The following is a 24,448-nucleotide window of genomic DNA, read 5'->3' as shown; positions in this document are numbered from 1 at the left end:
GTCAATCAAGGCCAACTTGGCCCGATCAGGTAAATTAGGGGTGGGCCGAGCTACGCTGGGCTGAGCTGCGCTGGGCTGAGCCTGACAGGGTTGAGCCTGGGTTGGGATATCTCAGCCCGACTTTGGGCCAAGTTGGGGTAGGGATGAGCTAGGTTGGGTTAGGGTTTTAAAAAACCCGGCCCAACCCGACCTGTTTCACCCCTATTTGGCTACTTGAAAGAAGGAGGTTTCTGAAAATCTTTGGAAACTTAAAATATATATAATTTTTCCTTTTACATCCCTCCTTTCGTATCCAAAATCTTCGAACCGAAACCCTAGAGCAAACAAAACCCTTCTCGTTGCCGACCCTATTTTCCCATACTCTCTCTTCCATCTGCGTTACGGAAAGTAATATACACGCTCCATCGATCCCAAGAAAGATCTTTTCGATCTGTAATTCTCATCCAATATGTCTCAGGTACTTATTTTTCGTTCTATCATCCTATCTGACGTTCTTCACTTTCAAGATTTTCGGTTATTTGTATTTATTGAATTCTTACCGCTTGTAATATCCTGTCTTACTGGTCTAGTGATTCTTACCATCGTATTAAATCTTGGAGATTTCCAACATTTTTACTGATACTGATACGATCATCGTTGCAATTCGTTTTCTCAACTTTTAATTTAATTAATTCAAGTTGTAGTAGTGTATTGCGTTCCCTACCTGGCTAGACTATCCCTGTTTAATTGGGATTGCTTTGTTGAAGACTTCAGGTTGTTTGAGATCATAATCCAAGAGCCTGGCTCCATCCCTTGAGTATCTTGCACTGTTTTTCCATCAGCCTACTGGTTTATTTATTAATTTTTTTTTTTATCTTTTAAATTTTAGATATTGTGGTTTGTTTGCCAGTAGCTGTCAATATTATTAGGGAATTGGGTAATTGTCGCTTTCAAGTTACTGTCATAGGATGTTTTTACTTTATGCATTGTCTATACTTTGTTTACTTAACCTGTTATGTGGAGATGAAAACACTGTATCGATCAGTTCATTGCAACTAGTGTCCTTATGGTTTATTTGCAGGTGGATAATAGAAACTCTTCTGCAGCCAAGCGAGCTCGGACTGATGGTATGTTACTTCCCTGTTGCAGCTGAGTCCATGTTGTTGCTTATATTTGTCTTGTGTGTCAAATCCAATTAAATTGTTTAATGCTAATTAATTTGCATATATTTATTATGGTAATTGATGTCCCAATGTTATGCCTTAAAAGTGTTTGCAACTAGGGACAAAATTGGGCATTCTGTTCATATGATTGTCACATTGTATATATTTCAGAATATGATTCCAAAATATAAGTGTTAGTTGTATGTATATCGAACTGGAATGTGATTCCAAAATATAAGCGTGAGTAATCACTACATGGACTACCAGCAATTGTTTTAAGTAATAAGATTCTCTATGATGAAGTATAACTACAGTCAAACCAGGAGAGGGGATGAAGTAGTGAAACTTGGGGAGCGAGAGCTACCACAAAGTGAATGCTTTGGATACCGAAGGTCAACCATTAACAAAGAGAGTGATATAGAAGATGATGTTTACCACAGAATTAAAGTAGGATGGATGAAGTGGATAGGTGCATCTGGAGTGTTATGTGACAAACGCATGTTTGTTAAGCTTAAGGGAAAATTCTACAGGACAATCATAAGACCAACCATGACTTATGGAGCCGAATGCTGGGCAGTTAAGAAGAGTAATATAGATAAGATGAGTGTAGTGGAGATAAGGATGTTAAGGAAGATGTGTGGCAAGACCAGGAGAGATAAAATAAGGAATAATTGTATTAGAACCGAATTGGGAGTTGCACCAATCTAGGATAAGTTTTGTGAGAGTTGCTTGTGGTGGTATAGTCATGTCCAACGGAGACTGTTGGATGCACCGCTAAGGAAGAGTGACCAAATTCAGTTTGACGGAGCTAAAAGAGGTAGGGGCAGGCCTAAAATGACTATTAGAGAAGTGGTAAGAAAGGATATGCATGTGGTAGGGCTCGATCCTAGTATGACCGCAGATAGAGTTGTTTGGAAGACAAGGACCCATGTAGCCAACCCCTTGTTAGGGAATTGATGCAGGTTCATCATAGATATTGGCTTATTTCTTTAGAAATAGGTTTAGGGTTGGGTTATATACATGTTGGGCCTTTGTTCCCAAGGATTTTCTATGTATTAGGCCACTTTAATGAGCCTAAACTAGGGGTACATAGGTTGCATACGGGATTAGCCTAATACTTAGTTTATTTTTATGTTTTCTAATTGAACCGGTTCAAATTGGTTGCATCCAATTGGTTCAATTTAAGTGATCATGTGACTTGGTTAAGTGGTCATGTGACAACTTAAGTGGTCATGTGATGTAAGTTGGGCTGGATTAGGACTCTATAAGTCTAGCCATGTTTTGAGTCTATTTCCTTTAGTATTTTAGTTTTCTAGTCAATTTAAATTACTTAATAGGTTAGGGATAGGATTAGGCCATTCCTTTTTAGTGTCTAAATCTATTTTTGAGTCTTCTATATAAGTTTGTAAGGGAGGCCAGCATTGTACACGAATTTTATTAATGGAAAAAGCTTTTACTTGTTGGCTGCCATTGTTGCTGCTCCTGTGCTCCTTGTGAGTGTGCATCCTTGTGGTTCTATCAAGGTGGAAAAGGACTGGTGGAATCCGGTTGACTCCTTACGCCGTGACGGCGGAGGATCTTCTTCAAATTCGAAGGTGGCTTTATCCTTCACAACCGTCGAAGCTTGCGCCAGTGGAATCTCCGATAAGTTTGACGCCAAAATTCTTCTTCTAATCCTCTAATCCTTTTCCCCAATTGATCCCCTTTATTTTTGGTTTGAATCCCATAAACCCTAACTCCGTTAAAGCCCAAAACTGCAACTCAATTCTGTCGAGTGCAGAATTTCAAAACTCATCCAAACCCTAACCTTTTTATACCATATTGACCCCCTAGACCTGCCCATTAATACCCTATAAATCCCTTTCCCAATATCCAACCCAAACCTTAGGAATTGACCTAAATCCTAGTGCTGTCCATTTGAACCAGCAACCCCTTTTGTTATTTGATCCGGTTGTTTGGCTCCTAGTAGGTCTCCTACCTATCTAGGACTACATTAATTGGTATCAAAGCTATGTCGGAGGGAAGCTCCAACTAAGCCTCGAAAGACCCACCTCCATTCGTTTTTAAGACCCGAGTTCGTCTACCCAATGGGAGCACAACCATATTAATTGTTGATGAGAGGCGACGTAACAATATTATTTCACAATCCGTGGTGGATATGTTGTCCCAATCAGGAGAGATTTGCATAATGTCTACAGGTAAAATCTGTGTTGAATTTGGGTGTTCTTCATATCATGATGGTGCTTGGTGTCAGCCGGTACCACATTCAAAGAGTTTTATTGCAGTAGGTGGTGATTGGTTGGACGAGCGACAAGGTTGGATTGAACCTGAAAACAACTCGTGTGTCCTACCTGATTGACACCGTCTATACCATTTATTTACTCTAAAAGGGTTACAACCAAAGGTGACCACATCGACTGTATAGCCACAGGGACTGCCGAACATGTCAACTCAAACGCAAATGGCATCGACTGTGTTTGAAGTTTCACCAATGGCACATGCACCAACAGAAGATCCTACTGAAGTGATCTATGTTGAAGAAACCAATATAGATAAGGCTGAACCAATAGAAGATGAAAAGCTGATTGAGAGCATTCCAAAGGAAAACAATGACCTTCAAGATGCTGCTCTTGAAGAGGTGGAGCTTGTGTCTCATGCATTAGATGAGAAGGTTGCTAACACTGAAGGCTCTATGGACAAGACTAATGTACTCCTAGATAGGTAGGAGGCCTACTAGGAGCCAAACAACAGGATCAAATAACAAAAGGGGCTGTTGGTTCGAATGGACAGCACTAGGATTTAGGTCAATTCTAGGGTTTAGGATGGGAATTTGGGAATGGGTCTTATATGGCTTTAATGGGCAGGTCTAGGGGGTCAATATGGTATAAAAATAATAGGATTTAGGAAGGTTTTAAAATTCTGCAATTCTGGACAGAATTGAGTTGCAGATTTTAGGTTTAATGGAGTGGAGGAATGGAGGGGTTGTAGTGGAGACTAAGGGCTGTGTTTAAGGTCGAGTGTAGGGAAAGGTGTGGAGAATATAGGCTGGAAGTATGGTTCGAAATTGATGGCCAGATCTGTAGTTATGAGGGAGTCCTAGTTGAGGTAGGAGTTGCAGGTTTAATGGAAATTAGGGTTTGATGGATGGAGGGGTGTGTGGATTAGGTTAGAGGATGAAGAGGGGAAGGATATATGTAGGAAACTAAGATTACTTACTAGTTTGATCTCCTTCAAAGGCAGCATCAGCAGTTTGAAGAAGCTCGATTGAATAAGAAGAAAGACCTCCCGATCTACAAGATGCAAGGAGTCGATCGGAGTCCACCAATCCCTTCACCTTGATATTACTCACAAGGCAACCTTGATATTACTCACAAGGCACACTCACGATGGAGCAAAGGCAGCAACAAAGGCAACAAGCATAAAGCTGAGTTTTTATTAATCAAAATTCGTATTCAATACATGGCCCCCTTAGAACCTTATATAAAAGACTCAAAATTAGACTTAAACACTAAAAAAGAATGGCCTATCCCAATCTTTAACCTATTAGCTAACTTAAACTGACTAGGAAACTGAAATAGACTCAAGATAGAGTCCTAATGACTTAAAAACAACTTAAACTACTTAAAATAAAAGAAGATTCCCTACTAGCTAATAGGATATAAGAACCTCTTAGCCAATAGGATCACTTCACTTAAATTAGACCAATTGAACCAATTGGATGCAACCAATTTAAACCGGTTTAATTAAAAACACAAAAATAAGACTAAGTATTGGGCTAATCCCGTATGCAACCTATATACCCCTAGTTTAGGCTCATTAAAGTGGCCTATTACATAGAAAACCCTTGGGATCAAAGGCTCAACATGTATGTAACCCAACCCTAGACTTATTCCCAATGAAACAAGCCCTATTTGATGATGAATCTGCATCAGAGACATTGACAGTTGCTGTTGATTCACAGGTAGAACACATAGAGTTTGTTATGCCACCATGGTTCTTCGAAGAGAAAGCTCCACGCATTGAAGACTTTATCCCTAATGTTCCTGCCTCATAGGAATTTTGTTTGGGGATGGTCAAAGCTGCTGATCACATGTTGATTCCCCCTCATCACTGCAAAATTTGAGGACGAATTTTTTCAAGTTGGGGAGAGTTGATGCAGGTTCATCATAGATATTGGTTTATTTCTTTAGAAATAGGCCTAGGGTTGCGTTATATACATGTTGGGCCTTTGTTCCCAAGGGTTTTCTATGTATTAGGCCACTTTAATGAGCCTAAACTAGGGGTACATAGGTTGCATACGGGATTAGCCCAATACTTAGTTTATTTTTATGTTTTCTAATTGAACTGGTTCAAATTGGTTGCATCCAATTGGTTCAATTTAAGTGATCATGTGACTTGGTTAAGTGGTCATGTGACAACTTAAGTGGTCATTTGATGTAAGTTGGGCTGGATTAGGACTCTATAAGTCCAGCCATGTTTTGAGTCTATTTCCTTTAGTATTTTAGTTTCCTAGTCAATTTAAATTACCTAATAGGTTAGGGATAGGATTAGGCCATTCATTTTTAGTGTCGAAGTCTATTTTTGAGTCTTCTATATAAGTTTGTAAGGGAGGCCAGCATTGTACACGAATTTGATTAATGAAAAAAGCTTTTGCTTGTTGGCTGCCATTGTTGCTGCTCCTGTCCTCCTTGTGAGTGTGCATCCTTGTGGTTCTATCAAGGTGGAAAGGGACTGGTGGAATCCGGTTGACTCCTTACGCCGTGACGGCTGGGAGGATCTTCTTCAAATTCGAATCTGGCTTTATCCTTCACAACTGTCGAAGCTTGCTGCCAGTGGAATCTCCAGTAAGTTTGTCGCCAAAATTCTTCTTCTAATCCTCTAATCCTTTTCCCCAATTGATCCCCTTTATTTTTTGTTTGAATCCCATAAACCCTAACTCCATTAAAGCCCAAAACCTGCAACTCAATTCTGTCCAGAATTGCAGAATTTCAAAACTCATCCAAACCCTAACCTTTTTATACCATATTGACCCCCTAGAACTGCCCATTAATACCCTATAAACCCCTTTCCCAATATCCAACCCAAACCCTAGGAATTGACCTAAATCCTAGTGCTGTCCATTCGAACCAGCAGCCCCTTTTGTTATTTGATCCGGTTGTTTGGCTCCTAGTAGGTCTCCTACCTATCTAGGACTACATTAGGAATGTTCCTGGGATGCTGTTTCGACTTTTTCCTTTACTTATTTTCTATTCTTCTTCCTTTTATTTCTCTTACGTCTTTTTACTTCTCTTATTTCTTTTACTGTTGTAGTCTCTATCGGATCCATGTAGCCGACAACATTTTGTTGGGATAAGGTTATGGTTGTTGTTGTTGTAATAAGATTCTCTGTGATAGTTGTTGGTCTCTAGGCCTGAGAGGTCCTTACCGTTGCAGCGGGACATTGTATGTTTTGGTGTACTAAAGATTGATGTTTATTGTGGTTATCTTTGAACCGGGATCATCCCTGCCAACATATGTTTCATTGGGTTTCCCCAAAAATACTATGATTTTTTGTTCAAGTGCCATCATAATTCCTACCAAAAGAAGTGCCATCGTAATTGTAAATTCATTGCCATATGAGATTGATGGGCAAAACCAAGCTCAGGAGTGATTGTTAGATTCGGCACAATATTATGTTTGCTAGAGTGATTTTTTGCGATGATAGACATTTTATGCTACTTCTATTGTTCTCTACTTTATTTGTCCTGTTGGGATGCCATTTAGAAATCAGGTTGGGGTGAGAAAAGAGTTCTAGAAGTTCAGATGCAAAGGTTCAGGTAAGTAGTAACATTTGGTCGGGCTACATACTGCCCAAGGTTCAAGATTTCGATTTCGAGCCTCTAGTGGAAACCAGGCTTGTAATAAATATTTCACAAAACTGCGAAATTTTGGTCCAAACTTGGGAGGTTTTGGTAGCTGGTTTCGATTGATGGTTTCAGGGCCCAATGGCCAATTAGTTCCTAAAACTTCTAGGAAACCCTATTTTGTGCCCTTTAAATGTAGTGGAACACTTAGATTGTTAAAAAACACAGACAACATGGTAGTTTGGCTTTGGAACCTTAGGTTGGTTGTGTACACGGCATGTTGTATGATGCTGTATACAACAATTCAATACTAGAACACATAATTCAGTTAAAACAATTAAAATATGCTTTAGGAATGAATAGACATAAAATTAGAAACCATTTTATAATTATCAAATATTATTCATGTTTCATTACAAAGATATGGGAGTGATTTGTCAAAAAATCACAAAAACGGAGGTTTTGCAGGAAGTTTCTCTCTTTAGAGTCGAAACTATTGAAGCAATAGCGAAACTTGAAACATGATTGAAATTTGATCGAAACTACGAAATTTGATCGTTACCATGCCATTTTATAGAAAGGGATTGATTGAAACAATATCAAAATCCGAAACATGCTCGAAATTTTGCCGGAACTGCGAATTTTCGGTCGAAACATTGCAATGCTTCAGGATTGCAGGCTATTTTGTTTCGACAGCTTGCGAAACTGAAATATTGCTGTTGGTTTTGTAAAATTTCGTCGAAACCTTTTACCATGATGGTGCTCTTTGTGATGGTTAGAGATGGGAGTAAAACTGAAATTATCTAAATTTTTTTTCCATGGTGTGGTTAAAGACATGCAAATTGCATGGAGAATGCACAAGGAACTCCTACAAGTTTGCTGGGTGGTTTAGGCAGATTTATTGGGAATTAGGCTCATTTTTATTGGTGGAATTAGAGATAATAGGATTTTAAAGATAATGTTTTGAGTGATATGGAAGGGGGGATGATTTCAATTTAACGTGGGCATTGTCTTTTGCCGTCATGTATTTCTTATGTGTTTGAAGGCTTGTGAATCTATAAACCACTGAGATGTGGTTCTGTCCAGTTGCAAGTAAAAAGGAAATGAAATTAATTTTAGGAAGAAAAAATTATTTTAATTATGATTTTGCAACTCACTTAAAATGTTATCAAATATCGTAATTGAACTTGTCAAGTGGATTCTTTGTTTCCCTATTCAAATCTAAGGAATTTGGATGAAAACTGAAGTAAAATTTCATTACTAGATTTGGAATATTTTTGGGTTAGTTACACAGTCGCTTTTTGTACGGACTAGAAAATTTTCATTTTATTTTGTTTTAATTTCATTTACCTTCCCTTCACTTCCAACCTGACAGATTCTATGAATTGAATATGGATCACCTGGGTTTGTTAGGAATCGGTGGTGGTATCATGTTGAGGGATGGTACAATAATTGTTGTATTCTCTAGGACAGTAGGAGAAGGTGACTCGATAAGGGCTGAATTGATACAATGTAGGCTATTGTGATATTGGTTAGTAAGGGATTTTCTCATGTAATGAAGGAGATTCAGCCAATTTTATTGGTTGGATGAGAAATTCAGCAGAGGAGCTACGGAGTTTTGCTGATCATATCATTCATGTCAGACTCATGCAGCACTTACACCTACCCTCCTAGCTGGACTTCTTGTTCCAGTGGAATCGGAGAAATGAAAATGAGATGATGGCTGATTTGTTGGCAAAATTGGTGATGGAGACAAGTGTTTTACTCATTTTATTAGACCTATAGGGCATCTACCCATTGCAGGGTCTGGTGAGGGTCATAATGTACGCAGCCTCACCGTCGTTTTGTGGAGAGGCTATTTGAAAAAAAAAAAAAAAATTGAAATCTCACAAATGGAAAACATTCCTAGAACACAACAAAGGGCAACCACTTCTTGTCTTGCCAACAAATAAGTGATGCAGGTTTATCACTAAATTGGGCTTTTTCCCCTAGAAATAAGTCTAGGGTTGGGTTATAGACATGTTGGGCCTTTGGTCCCATGGATTTTCTATGTAATAGGCCACTTTTATGGGCCTAAAGTAGATACATAGGTTGCATACGGGATTAGTCCTATACTTAGTTTATTTTCATGTTTTAGTGTTTTAAATTGAACTGATTGAACCATTGGTCCAATTTAAGTCATTTTAGAACATTCTTTTAGAATAAAATATTTTTAACTTAAGTCATATTTTAGGGTCCACACCTTTACACGAATTTAGGGAGGGAGTGTTTTGTATTTATATGCAGCCTGGGATTTCCTATTCCTAGGCTGTACCTCACTGCTTTATGAATTTGCTTTTGCAAGCTACTACAACCTATCTTCTATTGAAGAGTTGATTTGTGTGTGTGATCAAAGCTGGTTGGAGTGGTGTGTGATCCAATCGACACTTTGCGGTGTGAAGCCCGGGTGGTTCGTTGGTGGGATTGGTGTTTGATCCAATCGACACTCTGCAGTGTAAAGCCCAAGTGGTTCCTCTCAAGTTCAAGTTCAAGTTCAAGAGCTATTTTTTATTCAAGTTCAAGTTCAAGATCTGATTTTTATTCAAGTTTCATTCTCAAACAAGCTGCTGCCAAGAGTAATCTGCTACCACAGTAAGTTTGAGATATCCACATCCCCATTCTTCTTCTTCCAACCCTCTACAACCCCAAACCTAGAGCCCGCTTGATAACCTTACGAGAAATAGTTTTTGGTGTTTTTCCGTTCTGAGAAACAGAAAAACACCCAAAAACCGCTTGATAACGAAGTGTTTTTTGGTGAGTGTTTTTGGAAACATAAATCAAATTTTATGCTCCCTGGAAGACTTTTGATAGAATATGTTGGACATGTTCTGTCGTTCTGTGTTGAAAATTAAAAATTGTGCCCGATAAACTGCTCATGCCTCTAACGTCTCTCTCACCTCTCAACGTCTCTAACCTCTCTCTCACCTCTTACGCCTCTAGTCATTGAAACCTTGTACAACCTGCAACTCATCTTAGAGGTAAGATCGACCTCGTACTAATGTAGTCCTAGAATAGGAATTAATCCCACTAGGAACCAAGTAGAACCAAGCTTAGGGTAAGCCTGCTGTTTAGGGCTGATTAGGGGCTGTTTTAGGGCAAAATTAGGGTTTAGGATGGGAATTTGGGAATGGGGCTTATAGGGTTTTAATCTGCAGGTTTAGAGGGTCATTATGGTATAAAAATATCTGAATATGAATCAGTTTTAATTTCCTGCATATATTAGGGTTAGGTTTCGGGTTTTGTAAATAAGGTAAACAACTAAAATTATGGTTTAAAGTAGGATTTAGGAGCAGGGGTTAAGGTTGACTGTTAGAGGGGCTAGGGGGAAGATTCGGTTGCAATATGGAAGGTTTCTGATGGCTGAATGTGTCCCAGCAGAAAATTAGGGTTTTTAGGGTTCAATGGAGAAGAGGGATCTTAGGGTTTGGCTGGACAGAATGGGCAGCAGCTACGGTCGAGTGGAGATGGGGATGAGGGGAAGTTATGGTCCAAATCTGATCAGATTCCAATGGAGGAGCAGATCTGAATCAGAGTTTAGAGTCTTCTAGGGTTTATGAAAATAGGACAGAAGAGAAAAGGAATTGATTGGGGAAGGGAAGAAAGGATAAACAGAAAATAATAAATTCAAACTCACTCTCGAATCCTCTAACAGCAGTTTGAATGGTTGAAGGATGAAGCCACCTTCGAAGAAAGATCCTCCCAGCCGTCCCGGCATAAAGAGTCGCAGGACTCCACCCACCCTTCCACCTTGATAGAACCACAAGGATGCATAAACTCTTGAGAGCAAGGAGCAGCAGCAGTAACCGGCCACGAATTCAGTGTTGTAATTCAAATCTATTGTGGGGGAGCCTCCCACGATTCCTTTATTTATAATTAAAGGCCTAAGCCAAATCCTAATACAATCTAATCTCCTCCTCACTTAAATCGTGGAAGGGATCTAATCAAATTCAAATTACTAATTTAAAATACTAAAATGTCCTAACTACCCCTACTAACTTAAAATAAAAGAATCTAACTTAAAAACAACTAATTAAAAGAAGATTCCATATTAGCCAATAGGATAAAAGAACCTATTAACCAATAGGAACACTTCACTTAAATTAGACCCATTGAACCAATTGGATGCAACCAAATCTAAACCGGTTCAATTTAAAAACATAAAAATAACTAAGTATTGGGCTAATCCCGTATGCAACCTAAGTACTCCTAGTTTAGGCTCATTAAAGTGGCCTATTACATAAAAAACCCTTGGGAACAAAGGCCCAACATGGATATAACCCAACCCTAGGCCTATTTCTAAAGAAATAAGCCCTATTTGGTGATCATTCTGCATCACGTACTCTATCCCTTTTTTTCTCTCACTCTATCTCTTCAACTCTCTCTCTTTCTGTCGCTCGCTCTTTGTGCACGATTTGGTTCACAGAAACCTTTAGAACCACGGTTTTTGTGTTCATCCATTGGAGTAAACTGAAAGCCGTGGTTATTAGGGTTTCCCACTTGAGAACCTTCGTGGTGAAGTAGGAACCCAAGAAACCTTCATCATTGCTACAAACTTCAACAAAATCACAGTTTCGATATGCTTTCGCCATTACTAGAAATGAGAAGACCTCCCTCACTGAAAGCCCAATCAAAGGGAAATTTCAGGGTAGGTATCCGAATGGAATACCCTCTCAAGTACAGAGTACTTATTCACCCAAAAGATCAAGCCAGAAATAAAGCCAAGCCACTGAATCATACCTGGTGGTAGAACAGAGATCAGATTTGGTTTCAGTTTAATATATGACAGCAGGGTTGGATTTAGGGTGTAAGAAACAAGGGCTAGGGTTGCACAAGAGAATCGATTCAGACCCTAGAGTTTGGGATAGAAAGATGAATAATTGAGAAGGATCTGTGTCTCTCTTGTGGAACCAGATTAAGCTGGGACTGAACAGAACAAAACAGGGATGCATAGGTAAGGAAGGAATAAAAAAGGGAAGAAATTGAAAGGAGGAAGGGAATCGTACCAAGAGGAGAAGGGAAGAAATACAAGTCGGCCAAGTCAGTGACTCGCCAAGCAAACACACACAGAAGGTACGATCTATTGATAAAAGATTTAAAAGCAGGTTGCAATTGCAGACAAGACCAATAACCAAGAGAAGAAGAAGAAGAGGAAAAAGTGAAGAAAGAAAAACGTTTTCCAGAATAGGTTTACCAAGTGGGTCAAAAACGGTTTCTCAGCACAAAAAAGAAAAAAACTGTTCTGCTGTTTCTCAGCACATAACCAGAACAGAAACGACAGTAAGGTTATCAAGCGGGCACCTAGTTTTCCTCTTTGTTATTTTCAGTTTTCCCATACCCTAAATTCCCCATAGACCTAACCAGCCATCAGAACTTCATCAAATTTCAACCAGACCACCCCCTGCCCATGAGAAGAACTCGACCTCCCTTGCTGCCCATCCCAACCATTGAAACCCTAATTTCCCCCATCTCAAATCAAAACCCAAAAACCCTAATTTCTGCCCAGCCCAAATCAACTGTCAGAATAGTCTACAAATCTGACCGATTATCCCTCATACCTACCTAAGAAAACCATTCAAGTTTGGGTAACTTCTGTCTAGCCAAAACTAGAAATCCATCTTTTCCTCTTTTCCAAAACCCGAAACCCTAACTCTAACTTGCTGCCTACTCAACACACTTCCGCTCATCAAAACATCTCAGAACCTTCACTGATAGACTCCCTTACATTGATAAACATCTCAGGACCTTCTTAATACCTCAAACCCTAACCCTAATTTTGACCTAAACTCATTTTCTACCCCAATCGGTCAACCAGTTCATATCAGATCCTAAACTCATATTCTGCCCCAATCGGTCAACCAATTCATATTAATCCTAGTGTACTGGCTCCTTCCAATCTAGGACTACATTAATAAGCCACCTCATTGGTCTTGCCTCTCGAATTCCACTGGAATGAGCAGTTCACCAAGGAGGGTAGGTGCCATGTAAAGGGCGTACCTAGTGCACGAGGCTGCCACCACTGCTGGTTCTGGGGAGGAGGCTGTTACCCAACTCGAACCTGCGATCATGGGTGCAACGGTAAGGTTGTTCCATTGTGACCAAGTGGTCATGGGTTCGAGTCTAGAAACAGCCTCTTTGTGAAAGCAGGGGTAAGGCTGTGTATATTATGACCCTCCCAAGACCCCGCAGTGGCGGGAGTCTCGTGTACTGGGTACAATCTTTTTTTTGGGCACCTACCCTCCCTGATGAACTGCTCAACGGTAGGGTTGCTCTAGTGGGACTTGGCGCATCAAGACTTGGAAAGGCCATTACTGTGGATGAATGTGTCTTTGGAGAGAGAGAGGAAGAATTTATTAGCGTAAATTTGTTAACCAGAAAGAGTTTTGATTCTGAGCCTTGGTAGCCAATAATTTAGAGGAGGAATCTGGTTAACTAATAAAAGAGGAGGGAAAGTTTGTTAGAGCATGGGGAGATTAATATGGAATGTGAATGGACAATTTCCCTTTAAATTTGAAGCAGAGGAACTTATTCATGAAGGTGGAAAGACATTGGGATTTGCATTCTTTAGGGAAAGAGACCTTGTAGTGAACTCCTTCATTAGACTAGTGGAGATTGAAGAGCACAGCATGTGAGGAATAATTGGATAAATTTGCCTACTCCATGCCAAATGTAGATCTAGTGCTAGCTTATAGAAACACTCCTACAATGACTATGGTGGGGCAATTGGAAATCGCCACAACCCTTGCATAGTGATGTCAAAGGGGGCAACCCATTGCATTGTGGGGGTGGTTGCAGTCCATATATTTTTTGGCATTCTTAATTTTCCCTCATGTTTTTCTTTTTCTATTTCGGCGTGGTTGCATTCTCTCATCATTGTATATTTATTTTTTACTCTTGCGATTTTATAAATATTGTTTCCTCATCAAAAGTTGGATATTATAGTCAAGGTTTGAAGTTTCCGTTTTGAGCCAGGTTTTGGTCTAGCTCAAAACTAAATTTTGAGTTTCGGTTAAACTTGCTTGAAATTTGGTAAGTTTTGGCTGTTGGTTTTGAGGCCCAAATGACGTAGATCTTGAAACTTCTGGGAATCCTTATTTTAGGCCCTTTAAACATAGTGAAACCCTTAGATTGTAAAAGAAAAAAACACCCAAAATGGTAGTTTGGCTATGGACCCTAGGTTGTAGTGTACCTTGTACGTTGCTGTATAGTTTCTCTAATATAACCTACTCTACACAGTTTAGTACTAGAACATACATAATTCAATTAAAACAATTAAAATTATGTATTAAGAATAAATTGGAAACCATTTCATAGTTATCAAATGTTATACATTGTTCATTATAAACATTCTGAAGAGTGAAGAATACAAGCAAGTTACATGGGATCCTTTGCTTATCATAGATTCCTAGTACCACATTGAGTTCTGGACAGGGTCAAAACCACTAGCAAATTGTTGTTGTTTCTGAAGCAAGTTATGCTTTGACTATATCATAAATTTAAGAAATATATAAAAACAAAAAGGTAAATCTGACTCCAAGAAATCGTATATCGGCCTACAGTGTCTAACATATAAAAAGTTGAACTGTTGAAGGCCAACCACTAAGCATTTACCTTTTTTTTCTCGTAAAGATTTAGTTTTGGGAAAAGTGATATACCTTCAAGTTTGAATCTTGCAAAAACTTCGACAAATGCAACAAATCATCGCTATAGATGAGTTCCAGTACTGCCCAACACCTTGATCCACAAAGATATGAGAGTGATTTGGCAAAAAATCACAAAAAATTGAGGTTTTCTAGAAATTTCGCTCTTTGAAGTTGAAACAGTGAAAACTAATGAAATGCGTTGAAAATTCAAATTCCATTTTGATTGAAACAATGGGTTTGTTGATATTGAAACCCGATGAGTCAAATTTCGACTGAAACTTGGTAAGACTTAGTAATGTAGTCCTAGATAGGTAGGAGACCTACTAGGAGCCAGGTAAATCAGAGTTTTTAACTATGCTGGCCGAATGGGCCAGAATAGATAATCTACGGTAGAATTAGGGTTAGGGTTAGGGTTTTGAGCTAGGGTTTTATTTGGTAATGATGTGCAGGTTTTTAGGAGTCTATTAATGTAAGTTTGGTTTGATTTGGATGAAGTTGGAAATCTAGGGTTTCGGGTTAGAGGCCTTGTAAAAATTGGGTTTTTTTAGAATCTAGGGTTTACAGATGGAATTTGGGGAAAGTGAGCTGGTCGAGTATTAATGGCGATATGGGGAGTGAGATGAAAATAAAAAGATCAGATTTTGATGGGTGGTTAGGTCTAGGTTGAAGTTAGGGCTATAGGACTTAATTAGGGTTTAAGGGATTAAAAGGTTGCAATGGAGAATTGAAATTAGGGTTGTTGTCGAGTAAAGTATGAAGGCTGTGGATGAAGTTTAATGGTGATTGATGGAAGGAATAGGCTAAACAGTGTTTAAGTGAAGTTAGGGTTAGGGGGAATCAATGGGATGGGTTAGGGCTAGGCTAGGTTGGAGGATTAGAGGAAGAATGGAATTGCAGGAACTTAAATAAATTTACTGGACTTGAAGATCTGCAGTAGCAGCAACTTGAAGAAGCTTGAAGAAGAACCTCCCGATCATGAACAGATGCGAGGAGTCACTGGAATCCACCAGCCCTTCACCTTGATATTACTCACAAAGTTCACTCAACAGAGCAGAGCAATAGCTATGACAGCAAGCAAAATTTTTTTTCATTAATTAAATTCGTATTCAATGTTTGGCCCCCTTACGACCTTATATAAAAGACTCAAATTAGACTCCTACACTAAAAAGGAAAGGCTTAACCTAATCCTTAACCTATTAGCTAACTTAAAACTGACTAGGAAACTGAAATAGATTCAAAATAGAGTCCTAATCCAGCCCAACTAAACAACTAAAAGAAAAACCTAATAAAATCACTTAAATTGAACCACTAGTTCAAACTAGCTTTGGACCGGTTTAGTTTAAAACATTAAAAACATGAAAATAAACCAAGTATAGGGCTAATCCCGTATGCAACCTATGTACCCATACTTTAGGCCCATTAAAGTGGCCTATTACATATAAAACCCATGGGATCAAAAGCCCAATATGTATATAACCAAACCCTAGACTTAGTCCTAATACATGAAGCCCATTTCGGTGATGATTCTGCATCAATTCTCCCCAGCTTGAAAAAATTCGTCCTCGAATTTTACTGTGATGAGGGGGAAACAAAATTCTAGTTGCTTGTAGACTTTAAGGAGGTAGTCTTCAAGGCGTGGAGCTTTCTTTTCAAAGAACCATAGTGGCATAACAAACTCTATGTGCTCGACCTCTGAATCAATGTCAATTGTGTATGTCGTGTTCATAGAGTATTCAGTATTGGTAACCTTTTCATCTAAGACTTGAGGCGCAAGTTGTACCTCTTCAAGAACAACATCTTGAATGTCGATGATTTCTTATGGAGTGTTCTTAACCATCTCTTCATCTTCTGCTGTTTTAGCTTTGTCTACTTTGTTCTCTTCAATGTGTACCTCTTCAGTAGAATCTTCTACATGTTGAACTTCCATCCTTGAACCTCAAGCATTGTCTCTTCTTTTTCATCACAATTCATTGTGATCACTTCAGCTTTATCTTCAACTGGTGCTCTCTCAATTTCTTTTGGCATTTTAAATTTGCATTTAGCCTTTGATTTAACATGGTTGGTGTTAGATTTCCAACAATCTTCAACTTGCAAACTGAATCTCATCGATGGAGGCTTCAAGTTGCCTTTAGCTTTGAAGGCCTTTTGGTGGTAATATTGTCGAAGGGAATTTACTTGACCTTTCCGTCGAACTTTGAATGCTCGTGGTAAATATTTCTTACTCAGATCTTCTTTCATCTTTGTCCATGTAACGGGTTCTCTACCACGGTAGTCAAGATAATCCATCTGGGTTCTCCACCAGTTATGTGCTGGTCCCACTAACTTGGTATATGCTAGTCTCATTTTCCTTTGCTCAGGCAAATCATACCAATCAAAATAGTCATCTAAAGCAGCTAACCAATCACAAATACCTGTGGATCTGGTCTCCCATCATATTCCCTCAACTTGAATGCCTCTGGAGGTTTAGGCTGTTCCTTGTAGTCTCTATATTCTCTATAAATGTCTTCGGTGTGATCTCTGTACCTTTCTTCCCTGTGCCTTCTATGAGGTCGGTGACCTTGGGACTGTAATTGATATATGTCCTCTTCCATTGGTATGTTGCTGTCCCTTACTGGAGTAGTTTGGTGTTGCTCAATTTGCTGCAACCTTTCATTTATAGCCCTTTGACCAGCTTGAAACTACTAAAGCATCTCCAGAATTTTGTTTAAAGGGTTGGTGGAGGCAGAGGTAATATGTTGGCCATGTTCATCCATAGCTCTGATACCAAATAATGTAGACCTAGATAGGTAGGAGACCTACTAGGAGCCAGGTAAATCAGAGTTTTTAACTATGCTTGCCGAATGGGGCAGAATAGACAAACTAGGGCAGAATTACGGTTAGGATTAGGGTTTTGAGTTAGGGTTTTATTTGGTAATGATGTGTAGGTTTTTAGGAGTCTATTAATGTAAGTTTAGTTTGATTTGGATGAAGTTGGAAATCTAGGGTTTCGGGTTAGAGGCCTTGTAAAAATTGGGTGTTTTTAAAATCTAGGTTTCGAGATGGAATCTGGGTGAAGTGAGCTGGTTGAGTGTTAATGGCAGTATGGGGAGTGAGATGAAAATAAAAAGATCAGATTTTGATGGGTGGTTAGGTCTAGGTTGAAGTTAGGGTTGTAGGGCTTAATTAGGGTTTAAGGGATTATAAGGCTGCAATAAAGAATTGAAATTAGGGTTGTTGTCAAGTAAAGTATGAAGGCTGTGGATGAAGTTTAATGATGATTGATTGGAGGGAATAGGCTAAACAGTGTTTAAGTGAAGTTAGGGTTAGGGGGAATTGATGGGATGGGTTAGGGCTAATTGATGGGATGGGTTAGGGCTAGGTTGGAGGATTAGAGGAAGAAGGGAATTGCAGGAATTTAAATAAATTTACTGGACTTGAAGATCTGCAGTAGCAGCAACTTGAAGAAGCTTGAAGAAAAACCTCCTGATCATGAACAGATTCAAGGAGTCACTAGAATCCACCAGCCCTTCACCTTGATAGTACTCATAAGGTTCACTCAACAGAGCAGAGCAGCAGCTATGGCAACAAACAAAATTTTTTTCATTAATTAAATTTGTATTCAATGTTTGGCCCCCTTACGACCTTATATAAAAGACTCAAATTAGACTCATACACTAAAAAGGAAAGGCCTACCCAATCCTTAACCTATTAGCTAACTTAAACTGACTAGGAAATTGAAATAGACTCAAAATAGAGTCTTAATCTAGCCCAACTAAACAACTAAAAGAAAAAACTAATAAAATCACTTAAATTAAACCATTGGTTCAAACCAGCTTTGGACCGGTTCAATTTAAAACATTAAAAACATGAAAATAAACCAAGTATAGGGCTAATCCCGTATGCAACCTATGTACCCATACTTTAGGCCCATTAAAGTGGCCTATTACATATAAAACCCATGGGATCAAAAGCCCAACATGTATATAACCAAACCCTAGACTTATTCCTAATACAAGAAGCCCATTTCAGTGATGATTCTGCATCACCCAGGTACTGCACCTTTGTCGAACCCTAAAGATTTCATGAAATTCAGTCATTCTAACTAAAATTACGAACATTGATTATAGTTCAAACTTCAAAGCATTGGACAATGAATCTTGTAGAAAACTTTTGCATTCAATGTCTTCTCATTATGCAAGTGTGTTCTTTTAATTATCCCTCTATTCTTAAGTCTAAACAAACTAAAGATGAGATTTAGACAATAATTTCCTTAATGAAAGTAACGGTGTAAGGGTTGTGCTGAATAATTTTGTTAGTTAAGTTGGTCACATTTTGTAGGGAACAAAAAAACAAACATGTACTCTGGGTATAATATATATAGATCTTACTATACGACTATTTTTGGTTTCCTTTTTATTTTTCCCATTTTTATAGCAATTGATGATGTGTCTAAACTGTCAAGTATATTTCGTCTTAAATTTAAAATACGATCTTGGTGTTAAGTCTTGATACGTATTGACTGGTACGGTCAGATGCATATTAGGATTAGCCTTGTCTATACAACATAGAACCGACACATATAACTGTTTATGTACAGAGTTGTATCAAAACCATTATTGTACTGATATGGACTGATGTGTTACTGTTACGGACTGATATGCTTGATACAGAGGCTGCCAAAGCCCAAAAATCCCAATTTCTGAAAGCTTCTTCCTAGTCTGATTTTTTTTTTGGTCAAACCCTAATTGGATCCCATCTACTCTAAAAAACAGCTCAAGAGAAGTTAAACGAGCAAAAATGGGCACTTTACAATGAAGATTGAATCGGTTAGATTTCATCTTTCAAATCTTCTTTCTTAATTGTTTCTTATTACTTATTAGTAGGTTTGATATTTCACTTGCCAATGATAATTGATTCACATAGTTGTCGCGAATACATAGATAACCTGACATTGGTTGGATATCCTTATTTATTACTTATTTATGGTGCACATACTTAAAAACTCTAGTTTTGCATGTATCATAACATTATCCATCTGAATCAAAGCGTATCTTAAGCGCATCTACTGTCTCTCTAATATGTCTCTGAGATGTCCTTTACAACCATCTTTCTGACATGTTGCTCGATACTGATACTTGAGACCTTGAATACAACAGCACTCTGTTAAAAACAGGATTGAAGAGCCTTGCATTGGTCATATTAATACACTAGTTCTGGATATGGTTGTGATACTCATATTCTCTTACAATTTTTGTTTTGCATATTTTGGTATAATAATTTTAATGCTTTATTTGTTTGATTTACCATTTGTAGGTAGCCGCCGGGAAGATGATTGGACATGTCCAAGTTGTGGCAATGTCAATTTCTCTTTTAGGACAACCTGTAACAGGGGCAACTGTACCCAGTCCAGGCCGGTTGATCACAACTTAGTAAGATCACAACTTAGTATACCTTGAATATATATATACACATATGTTAATCATGAATGAGCTTCATATAATGATTAAGACAGGGACCTTGCCGAGGAATATTAACGACAAGGTCCTTGCCATATTCAGCACTTTTTTGTGAACATGTGTTTGGGCCTTGTGCTTCGTCACCTTTTTGGTTGTATGCAGGCTTGTAATTATGAGCAATGAAATTTCAGATTTAGTCATTAATGACCAACTGCAAGAAAACCAATAGCTCTGTAAGAGTTTGGATACTGCTTATAAGAAAACTCTGTTGAATCAGTGGTTTGACTACTGGATGCTCTTGTCCATGTTGCTTCTTGCTTGTATTTTTTTTGGTTATTAATATGTATTCTTGAACACTTAGCCACTTGTAAAAAGTGTACTCTAGAACTGCTCTTGATAGAGAAGAAAAGGGAAACCATATGGTTTGGAGAAAGCATGTTATTGTACCTATGATATTTTGGAAGGGTTGTCTGACTCGACCCTCTGCAATGTCCCCAAATGTGCTGATGATTCATCTTGTTTTAACAACTGTATTAGAATTTAGAACCCCATTTTGCCTTTTCTCATACCCAACAGACACTTCATATCTGTAGATATTCTCTCGACCTTCCATTTTGAGATTCAATGCTGATGGTTTTTTCTATTTTTTATGATGTGTTTTCCTTAACTTATATTTAGTGCTCAAAAGTTCAGAAATTTTGTTTTCTACTGCACAAGTTATAATTAAAGAAAACATTATAGAAACTGAGAGGCTCGGGTACAATCTTAAACTAATATTTGTCCTCTTTCCAGAAATCTGCCACAAAGCCTGTTCAAGCCCCTCAGATTTACTCTTCATCAGCTCCCTATCTAGGTTCTGGTGCACCCTCTTCAATGTATCTGGCTGTTCCACCATATGGTTCTTCACTCTTTAATGGAACGTCTCTTCCTCCGTATGATCTTCCATTCTCTGGGGGTTCAGGATATCCTTATGATTATGGCAGCCGCCTTTCATCAGGAAGCCCTTATGGACCACTGCATTTGTCTGGGCCATCTCCATATTCCAGTGGATCTATGCTTGGAACTGGTAAGTGTTCCCTCTTTTCATGGTGAAAGATACATTTATTTTTCTTCATTTTCCGTCAGTTATATCTATTTTTTAATATATTTTAATATTGTTTGAGTACTCTTGCTTCAGGAGGGATGTACGGTATGCCCCCTCTGATGGACCGCTATGGCCTGGGTTTGCCCATGGGTCATGCTCCTATGGTATGTATCAAGTGCCCTCCCAAGTGCTGGTTGGTCATGCATGCATATACATGCCTGCGCGCCACATACACACACACACACACACACACAGAAGCACTCCTATGTCTACACTCACGCCCACACACGGCCACACACACAGTGGCTAGTATCTTGTTGTAGTAGAAAGATCAGGACGCAGTGCATGAGGCTTCCTCCAATGCGGGGTCTTGGGAGGGTCTTAATGTACGCAGCCTTACATCCGCTTCATGAGGGGCTGTTTCCTGACTAGAACCTGTAGTCACTAGGTTGCAATGGAGCAAACCTACCGTTGCGCTGAGGTCTGACTGCATAACACTATACAACGATCATTGGATCAAAATGTTAGAATTCAATCACGTAAGTTGTAGATTCACTATATTATCGTTTTCAAGGAAATGATTCCCAGTCTCAACCAGGGTGTGTAGCCTTGGCTGTCAAGTGTCAACCATCGGTTCCATAAACATTCGTTTGGAGGTTTTGATATGTACTTGGTTTCTCATGCATTGCATGGGTTTCTTGACAAAAAGACCTGCACTTGTTCTTGGCCTTGTTCTTCTGTTCACAAGCATTGCATGCATGAGTTACAACCAGGTTTCTCATCTTAAATATCTGAATGTTTGAAAATTTGGATAGGGGGTTAGACCAGGAGTTTTTCCAGGTGAAAATCCTCAGAAAAAGCCTGCAGGTAGGCATTGTCACTCTGTATGTGGATTCTGACATTTTTACATTAACACTATTGTGTGTTAGTAACAAGTGCCTGCTTTTCTCCTGGTAGAGACAACACGTGATAATGACTGGACCTGTCCCAATTGTGGAAATGTGAATTTCTCATTTAGAACAGTTTGCAATATGAGGAAGTGCAGTACCCTGAAGCCAGGATCCCAGGTATGAGTACTACTGCAGTTTGTGTTTTTTGTATTTTCTGGCGATGCAGATAAATCATATAAATGGGCTTATTTTTATTAGAAATAAGCATTGGGTTGGGCCTTTGGTCCAATGGGTTTCATTGTAATATGCCACTTTAATGGGCCTAAATAATGGGTAATGGGCCAAAATAAAGAGTAGGAGGTAGGAATGCAGAATTTACTTTATTAGGTAAGTTTAAGTTTTATTTAAGTTAAAGACCTTTACCTAGTGTAGGGGGTTTCTTTGTTCTGTGTCCTTTGTTTTAAATTTCTTATTGGCTATGTAAGTTGGTTAGACAAATTTCTTAACCTTAGTGAGGGACTCATTTATTTTTAATAAGACTTATTGTAGGCTATTTGCCATCCAACGAATTGATGAATGAATAATTGGCTATTGCCTTTGGCTGCTGTGAGACCCAGTGAAGAGTGAGAAACTCTAGGATTAGATAGATTCTGATCTAGGCCTGTTTGTAGGAAATCAATGGTCATATCCTTCTTCTCTATGCTCTGTTTTCTCCAAGTAAGGACTATTATCAACTGTTACTTGTGTGCTTGCTGGAACTTATTTTAGTCTAAGTTTGGGTGGGGTCATCATCTACTGTTATTTCTATTTACATGCTGTTAGTACTGAGATTTAAAAATACAGCAAGTTACCACCAAGTGAAGTTGGCGGCAGCCCTGTTTTGGGGTCTATTTGGCTGAGATCAAAATCTACTGTTGACAGGAATCTAACCATCAGATTCCCTCCATATTTTGTGGAATGAAACAGGCTTCCAATACTTTGACCAGTGTCTCAAGCTGATCAGATCTGCTGATACAAGAAATCTCCCAAATTCTGGTTTTTGGGTTTCAGATTTCACTGTATTGACTATTGTGCTCAATCTGACTGTCGAAACATTGCTGTATTCTGGGGTTTATCTATTTTTTCAGTATTACTATTGATCAGAATCTGGGCTCCATCGGGAAAGGTTGACTTCGACTTTATTTGACGTAGTTTCTGTTTTAGGGTTTGATCCTGTTAAAGGGGTGTGAATTCTTGATCTTGGGTTCAGTGACTTCAGTCTACTTATCCCCCACCATCTGGTCTCTTAAACCCCACAGTTGTGTATCTATATAAGCATTGCTGCATAATTTTGTTTTTCTTGACTTGAGCTGATGCTTTGTTATTCTATAGGATTTCACTGTTTCAGATATTGATAGTTTGAGACCCTTTGGACTCTCTGGAGTTCTTTCAATACTTCAATTTTCATACTGCACTGTAAGTCTGTAACACCCTCTTTTGTTATTTTTTGGGTGCAGGCTGCCAAATCTGAGAAAAACTCCAGTAAGTCACTTTTTGGATAAATATTCATCTGGTTGGCTGGCCATTCTGATCTTCTACTAACAATCCTCCTGTCTTGCAGAACAAAAAATGCCTGAGGGTAGCTGGAAATGTGAGAAATGTAATAACATAAACTATCCATTTAGGACCAAGTGCAATAGACAGAATTGTGGTGCTGAGAAACCGTCTGAGACAAACAAGTCCCCTGCACCAACATCAGAAGAGGAAGAACAGGTTTGTTGTGGGGTGTTTGCTTTTTGTATGTCCATTAAGTGCTTGACTTTGTGGTCTTACCTATTCATAATCTTCAGTGTAACTGGTTCGAACTTGCTATACGTAAAATAGCTATGATCTTTCTTTATTACTGATTTTTTTTCAAAATATTGCTGCTTTTCCTCTTTCTTTTCCATCTTTTTCCCACTCGGAGTATTTCTGTATTTCCCATTTCATCCATTGATCCACGTTGTCTACTGTTCCAGTGAGTACTAGAACACTTTGAGGGTTGAGAAGGTCCAGAGTCATCGTACGGCATTGCACAATTTGGGTGTCCGAAAGTCAGTCTTGTTGTCTTCATCATGTTGCAGCGGTTGTCGAGTTACTCTGCCTTCTCATTATCAGTGTCAAACTTGTTGTATTAGCAGAAACCTTTATGGTGGTTTTTGATACTTGGAAAATGGCACTTGTGGGCTTTTTGGATCTTTTTTTATTCGGAACTTGTCATATGTCAGCCATTTAATTTGGTATGATTTTCTTACAGGTTGGTTCTCCTGGTTTGGTTTCAGCTAGGCCTTTGTACTTTGGAAATTAACTCGTCTATTCTAGTTGGTATGGACTGTAGATGTGAGCTAAGCATAGGA

The 24,448-nt window shown here is 38.8% G+C and overlaps 1 protein-coding gene across 1 annotated transcript; it reads left to right on the top strand.

The window, feature by feature from the left end:
• The first annotated feature begins 270 nt into the window (after nucleotides 1-270).
• LOC122660174 (ranBP2-type zinc finger protein At1g67325-like) lies at nucleotides 271-24,372 on the top strand. The gene is made up of 10 exons (XM_043855366.1): nucleotides 271-457; nucleotides 1,061-1,106; nucleotides 19,957-20,072; nucleotides 20,892-21,165; nucleotides 21,277-21,347; nucleotides 21,999-22,050; nucleotides 22,141-22,250; nucleotides 23,570-23,594; nucleotides 23,674-23,825; nucleotides 24,071-24,372. Exons 1-10 carry the CDS (start codon nucleotides 449-451, stop codon nucleotides 24,071-24,073), a joined length of 858 nt encoding a protein of 285 aa, XP_043711301.1. The 5' UTR covers nucleotides 271-448; the 3' UTR covers nucleotides 24,074-24,372.
• The last annotated feature ends 76 nt before the right edge of the window (nucleotides 24,373-24,448 follow it).

Source organism: Telopea speciosissima, chromosome 4, assembly GCF_018873765.1.
Source record: "Telopea speciosissima isolate NSW1024214 ecotype Mountain lineage chromosome 4, Tspe_v1, whole genome shotgun sequence".
Classification (NCBI taxonomy): Eukaryota; Viridiplantae; Streptophyta; class Magnoliopsida; order Proteales; family Proteaceae; genus Telopea; species Telopea speciosissima.
The sequence above is the reverse complement of the archived record's forward strand: the minus strand, read 5'-3'. Positions and strand labels throughout refer to the sequence as shown.

What these genes read in the sequence shown, in the direction of transcription:
- LOC122660174 (XM_043855366.1), top strand. An exon ending in CAAGCGAGCTCGGACTGATG is followed by an intron (nt 1,107 to 19,956) that starts GTATGTTACTTC and finishes TACCATTTGTAG; the next exon opens with GTAGCCGCCGGGAAGATGAT. An exon ending in TGGATCTATGCTTGGAACTG is followed by an intron (nt 21,166 to 21,276) that starts GTAAGTGTTCCC and finishes CTCTTGCTTCAG; the next exon opens with GAGGGATGTACGGTATGCCC.